This window comes from Frankliniella occidentalis, unplaced genomic scaffold (assembly GCF_000697945.3).
Source record: "Frankliniella occidentalis isolate FOCC.00 unplaced genomic scaffold, Focc_3.1 Scaffold3053, whole genome shotgun sequence".
In the NCBI taxonomy this organism is placed as follows: Eukaryota; Metazoa; Arthropoda; class Insecta; order Thysanoptera; family Thripidae; genus Frankliniella; species Frankliniella occidentalis.
In genome coordinates, this window is record NW_026270121.1 from 1 (window position 1) to 5,854 (window position 5,854).

Sequence of the window (5,854 nt, forward strand, 5' to 3'; positions counted from 1 at the left end):
AGAGAGAGAGAGAGAGAGAGAGAGAGAGAGAGAGAGAGAGAGAGAGAGAGAGGGCTGTCATCCGATTCTTTAATATCTGAGCCTGACAGCACACACCGATGAAATTTACAAATAAATCAACGCCATTAAAGACAATATGTTTGATAACTTAGAGTTAATTTTACTTGCAATCAAAATAGTCTAAAGTTGAGATACGCTTAGAGCGAAAGTGTTGGATTTGTATTTTTAAAAAGGCATTGATTTATGCTTTTGCACCAGTGTGTGAGAGCCGTGGCGTACCTGTAGCAATAAACTGCAACCGATGCGAAGCATAGAAAGACCCCGAACACCATGCTGACCAAGGTGACTACCATGGACAGGGTGGAGACGTGGTTGGATGCTTTGTCATCTGAAACGATAGGACAAGCGGACTTAACGCCCCACATGCTACTCACTACGTCCTACCGGTGACCCACCGGAGTGACGAGGCCACTACAGAGTCCGCGCTACGGCAAGCAGTATCTCTACAGTAGAGTCTACATCCGCGTCGACAAAGGAAACGAGCGGACAGTTTCCGGTGCGCGAGAAGTGCATTTCGTGAACATCGTGAGCAGGCCGTGCTATTGTTAGAATTTTATCTGCATTGCAGTCAAAACAAGAAGGGATTTCGAGCAGAACCCTGTTCAGGCGTTACAGTTATCGATTTGACATGTTCGTAACGATTTGAACCGCGAACGATTCTTAAATACGGCAGGGCTGGCTACAAATGGTTAATTAACTTTTTGACAAATCGACGGCAAGTTATTGGAATTGTAGGATTACGGTTTAAAAGTAGCATACATCGTATGTTTTTCATTTGAAAATCTAAATTAGTCAAGCTCGCTCTTAAACGCATTTTAAGCTTAGACACGTATTTTTGGAAAAAGTTTACAATTTAGAGCTATTGGGAAAGTGAAATATAGGCCCCATCTTCAAGTGCAGGCAGTGCTTTGCAGGAACCCTGTAAAACTACATATAACAAGAGTTATTAAGTCAAGGCACTCATTAGATAACAGCTCGCACCGGACTCTCCACTTGAAAATGTACCAAAATCTGTAATGAATCGAATCATGCAGTAAAAAACCTAATTAGGTAGACAGAGTGAGATCGCCCACTTTCAGTTGCAAGTTAGAATCTTATCAATTTGCCTGTGGAATTCATAGATTCTACCAAATAGTTAAACGGAATATAGGGGCACATTCGATAGGCTACAAATCCCATGTTACAAACGTTAGCAAAACTTTGATAAAAGAAATCCCTCATGCACACACACGCGCACGATCTCAAAATTCGATGTAGGATTTCAGGCAACGAAACCTACCGTAGGGGGTTTCCTTTTGAGTCATTTTGCTCGACAGGTCGAATTTGGGCGTTGTGGTGCTGGGTTCCTCTGTAGTAGTGGCCTGTGGGATCCTGTACACAGGATCCGGCACCTGTATTGAGCAGTCGGGGCCAGCATACTCCGGCGTACAATAACACCGGTTTTGGTTGGTGCACACCTGAAAGACATTGGCAATCGCTAAAGTCTCCTGACTTAGTTACCGGGAAGCATCCATTAAAATTATGACAAAAGAAATGGACAACAATAACGGCAGAAGCTTTTAGAAGCTCGGCCCTTCACATACCCCATTCCCAGAACATTCCTTGCTTGCGTGGTTGCTGGGGCAGTTGTCCTTGTCTATGTGGGGGTATATGCTTTGGCACGTTTGGTTCAGACAGATCTGGGAAAGGAAAAGGATAGGTGAGACTCGAAAAAAAAAAATACTCGTCGTGCTTCCCATCGATATTTGACTACACTCACGAAGTTCTCCCCGCACCCTGTGCCGTCTTGGACGAGCCCTCTCGAGTCATGAAGTGTCCTGCAAAGCACAATGCGTTCAGTAACAGTTATGACCAAGACAAAGTAAACCTGCAGATCTGCCGTGGCGACTTACTTGCACGTCGTCTCTCTGCCCTTCATTGTTGTCACGATACTGGAGTGTTCAGTCTCTTCGCCGATCGGCTTCTTCTCCCCGCCAGTGCAGTGCAGAGACCCGCACAAAACGTTCCTGTGCAAAGAGACCGGTTACTTCCGTTTAGTTTAAACTGAAGGGAGTAATAGTAATAATAAACGATTAAAGTCCAACTAACTGTTTGTCGCATGGCCTCAGCAGACCGTCCTTTGCTGTGCCACAATGGCCGTTCTCAGAGCCTTTGACGTTAAAATGCTCGTAGCATTCGGTATCGCTTGATACACTATCTGCAAGGGATGATGTAAAAATGGCGATTAGTAGTTTTCATGCCAAAATAGAAAAAAATGCAACTCGGAGCAGGCCAGCTTTGGCCAATTGCATGAAACAATCCCGTCGACGCGTAGCGTGTGACTTCACAAAAGAAAACCAAAAATACCTTCTCCCCAGATCTTGGCGCACTGGAAGTCTCTGACAGGGCAGGTGCCGTTAAAGCAGAAGCTGGTGGAAACCTGGTGAATGGTCTTCCCGCACGGAGAGCCGTTCTTCTTGTACACGTTGGTCGGGCAGATGCTGAACTCGCCGGTGCAGAACTCGGGCAGGTCGCACTCGCCGGCCGACTCGCGGCAGACCTGCTCGGGGCCGCGCAGCTTGCAGTCGCTGGTGCAGCACGGCCCCCGCGCGCACTCGGCGTTGGCGGCGAACTTGCACGTGATGGGGTCGCAGCACTTGTCGTCCTGGCACTCGTCCACCGTGCCACAGTCGCAGTCTTCGCCGGGACCCTCCACGATCCGGTTCCCGCAAGTGGCCCCGGTCGCAGGGATCTAGGGAAGGGAAGGAAAACAATAAAGGTGTCGGAGGTCCTCTTATTCCACCGTCAACAAACACGACGCCGACGTTGAGTCAAAGCATACCTCGTTGGGCTTGTTCAGCAGGCACATGGCCTCCCCCAAGCGCAACACATCCATGTACTCCTTGGCCGAGCACTCGGAGAACTTGTAGGGGAGCACATGGTTCAGCCCGATGATGGACTGCGCCATGATGCACCCGTGCCAGTCCTTGCAGAAGCACTCGTCGCCTGCCATTTAAAGACGAACGTTATCAAGTTTCTAATGTCATAAAAGCCTTCTTTTTAAAACAATTTTTGTAACTTGTAATTTTGCTACAAAAAGCATTCCAACGAAAACAAAACAAAAAGTTTTAAAAGTGTGAGGGCACGGAAACAAATCAGTGATGAAAAGTGAAAATGTGCAAGGGGCGTAAGTCAACGGACTTCCCATTGGACGTACGCCCTTTTCACTTTTTATCGGTGAAATACGAACACGACACCCTCGGGGCGCCTGCGTGGTAGGCAGACCCGCGGCACATCCGTGCTCGGCGGGCTGGCCTATCACCCCGACCGCAGGCGCTCGTGCGGCGGCGGGCTGGCTGGCTCCGGGAATACTCACGGCCGTCGTCGTGCAGCATGCCGATATTGTGGCCGATCATGTGGGCGACGATGCCGCCCAGCAGGTGCGGCTCGTACACGTTCATCTCAACCGCGATGCCGACGGCCTTGACGGAGCAGAGCGTGTGAGGCACCGCCATCCCCATCTGGCCGCTGGGAAACTCCTCGCCACTGGAAACGGAGATGCAATATTGGCAAATATAAGCATGACGGGATGAGTAAAGGAAAACGCAGAGTCCATAGATACGACCATGTGAGAAGGGTATCGCAATGTAAAAACCTTGCTTGTGAACGATTGTGGCTGCTTTGTTTTTGCGAACCCATTACGAATAACGATTTATTTTGTAATGCGAAGAAAATTTCGAAAGAATCCTCTGCAATTACGATGAAAGTCCCTCGTAGGCTTACAGGGACCAGCCTTCATTCGCAGGGAATTATCGAGTTTCTGCGAAAGGCGCAGGTTCTACTATTACCTGAGCAGCTGCGTCGTGTCCTTGCCGATTGTGTACAGGGTCCTGGCCGTATACTCGTGGAAGTTGCGCAGCGTCTCCCCGATGTCCTTGGGGACGATGGTGGCCTGGTTGGCCTCTTTCCACGTCTCCACGTACACCACAGATACGCGCGTGTTGAGCGTGCGGAAATACTGGGACAGGCAATGTAAACGTTATAACACGCAAAAAAAAAGTTAGCTGTGAGAGCTAATAGTATTAGCTGGATACGGGACAGCTAATAATATTAGCTGTGGTAGCCAATACAAGTGTGCAGCGGCAGGTTGTCATTCAATCGCCATCATGGCCTATGTAGGTTTACTGTCGTAGCTAATTCACGTCGACTGGAAATCCGAAAAGAAGCCGGTAGGTGTCGAACCTATTAACAGATGCATGACGAAAGCGCGACGACATTTTTTGTCTTGTGTCTAGCGCGATGTGTCCCCCATGGCCCCCTTAGTGACGACGAACGAGAAAGCCGACAGAAGCGGGCGGGACTCGAACCCGGACCAGCCGGCCAGCCGGCGCGTCTTGAGCGACACCTCAGGCCGCTCGGCCACCGCGCGCCCTGTCGGCGGTCAGTTTGGATCGCGCACACCCTCCATTGAGAAGCGGGACGATCCAGACACCGCCTCTTCTCCTCCACACATGACTGAGTCACTTGTGAACGCTAAAATTAGTGCCGCTCCAGCTAATCCAAGAATTAGTCGTGACTATAAATCAAGTTTTGCTCCTACAAGTAACCATTTTATCTCTCAGAGGAGAGCGTGCTATTAGCCCGAAACGACACAACGCCCTGACCACAGCAACAAATTATACATGCGAGTGCTGCAAAATCTCTATTAGCTCTCAGAGCTAATATACCAATGCAGGCACAGGAAAAGGTCGACTTCCTCCGATAGCAATGACCGTGTCCCATCGAGCGAAGAGTGTTAGCTGTAGAGGCTACAATTATTAGCTGTCCTGAATCCAGCTAACAAATTAGCTCTGAGAGCTAAACTTTAGCTAAGCCGGCAAATCATTTTTTTGCGTGAACGTGTGTAAATAACTGAGCGGACGATGCTCATATGTGTGACGATAAGTTGAGTGCTCACCAGGTCCGCGATGTTGGCGATCTGCAGTGCGTCGTGTACAATGTCCTCCCTCGTGTAGTTCGGTCGGCGGCTGAACTGTAAAGACCAGAGCAAAGCAAATCAGTGATAGTGTCCTGACAGCGAAAGTATGTCGAGGAACAGTTAGACGCTTACCTTCGCCACCATGGACTTGTCGAGGACCAGGGCCAGCTCGATGAACTTGGTCATGCCCTGGATGTTTCTCTTGAGCCGCATCAGTTTTCTTCTCCTCTTCTTCTCCCTCTTGCTCTTCTTCTGCTCGTCAATGAGTTGGTCCTTGTCCTCCTCCTTCTTCGTCGTCTTCTTCTTGCCCGCCTCGTCGTCCTCGCCGTCGGCGTCCGCCTCCTCGTACGACTCGTAGCCCTCGTCCTCGGCGTCGTCCCCTTCCGCCACCACCTCGTCCTCGAGGTCCACCTCCCGGAAGCCCTTGAAGAGGTCGCGGTTCACGTCGGCGGGCAGCACCATGTCGTCCAGCATGGTGTGGAACGTCCTGGCCGCGCCCCGCTGCCGCCGCGCGCGGCCCCGGCCCGAGTAGTCCACCTCCATGCCGTTGGCGCAGCCGTGCTTGCCGCCCCGGTCCCGCGCCGCGAAGATCACGTGCGGGTGGTTTTGCTGCGGAAACACAAGCAGAGAACGCGACGATTACCAAACGGCTGACCCAAATACAATATTCCCATTGGGTCAAAACTTTTTCGCTGATTCCCCGCGTGTGTTCTCTATAAAAATAATAAAAAATAACAACGCACACACACGGCGATCTTGCAAAGGTCTCGCTATGTACCACAGGAATTAAGGGCCATGCCTGCTTGGCCAACCTTCCCCATTGGCGACCCCCCCCCC

At 50.4% G+C, this 5,854-nt stretch overlaps 1 protein-coding gene across 1 annotated transcript; it reads right to left on the reverse strand.

The window, feature by feature from the left end:
• Positions 1-182: 182 nt before the first annotated feature.
• Positions 183-5,621, reverse strand: LOC113211089 (disintegrin and metalloproteinase domain-containing protein 11-like). The gene is made up of 12 exons (XM_052276475.1): positions 5,150-5,621; positions 4,997-5,071; positions 3,888-4,057; positions 3,416-3,585; positions 2,882-3,045; positions 2,407-2,791; positions 2,149-2,257; positions 1,953-2,066; positions 1,820-1,877; positions 1,644-1,739; positions 1,340-1,517; positions 183-388 (listed from the first exon to the last, which is right to left on the reverse strand). Exons 1-12 carry the CDS (start codon positions 5,558-5,560, stop codon positions 198-200), a joined length of 2,121 nt encoding a protein of 706 aa, XP_052132435.1. The 5' UTR covers positions 5,561-5,621; the 3' UTR covers positions 183-197.
• Positions 5,622-5,854: the final 233 nt, after the last annotated feature.

Coding starts and splice junctions, on each gene's coding strand:
- LOC113211089 (XM_052276475.1), bottom strand. CDS start 5,560: ATGGAGGTGGACTACTCGGGCCGGGGCCGCGCGCGGCGGCAGCGGGGC. Junction 2,258..2,406: donor CGCCAAGATCTGGGGAGAAG/GTATTTTTGGTT, acceptor CATCCCTTGCAG/ATAGTGTATCAAGCGATACC. Junction 389..1,339: donor TCAAAAGGAAACCCCCTACG/GTAGGTTTCGTT, acceptor CTATCGTTTCAG/ATGACAAAGCATCCAACCAC.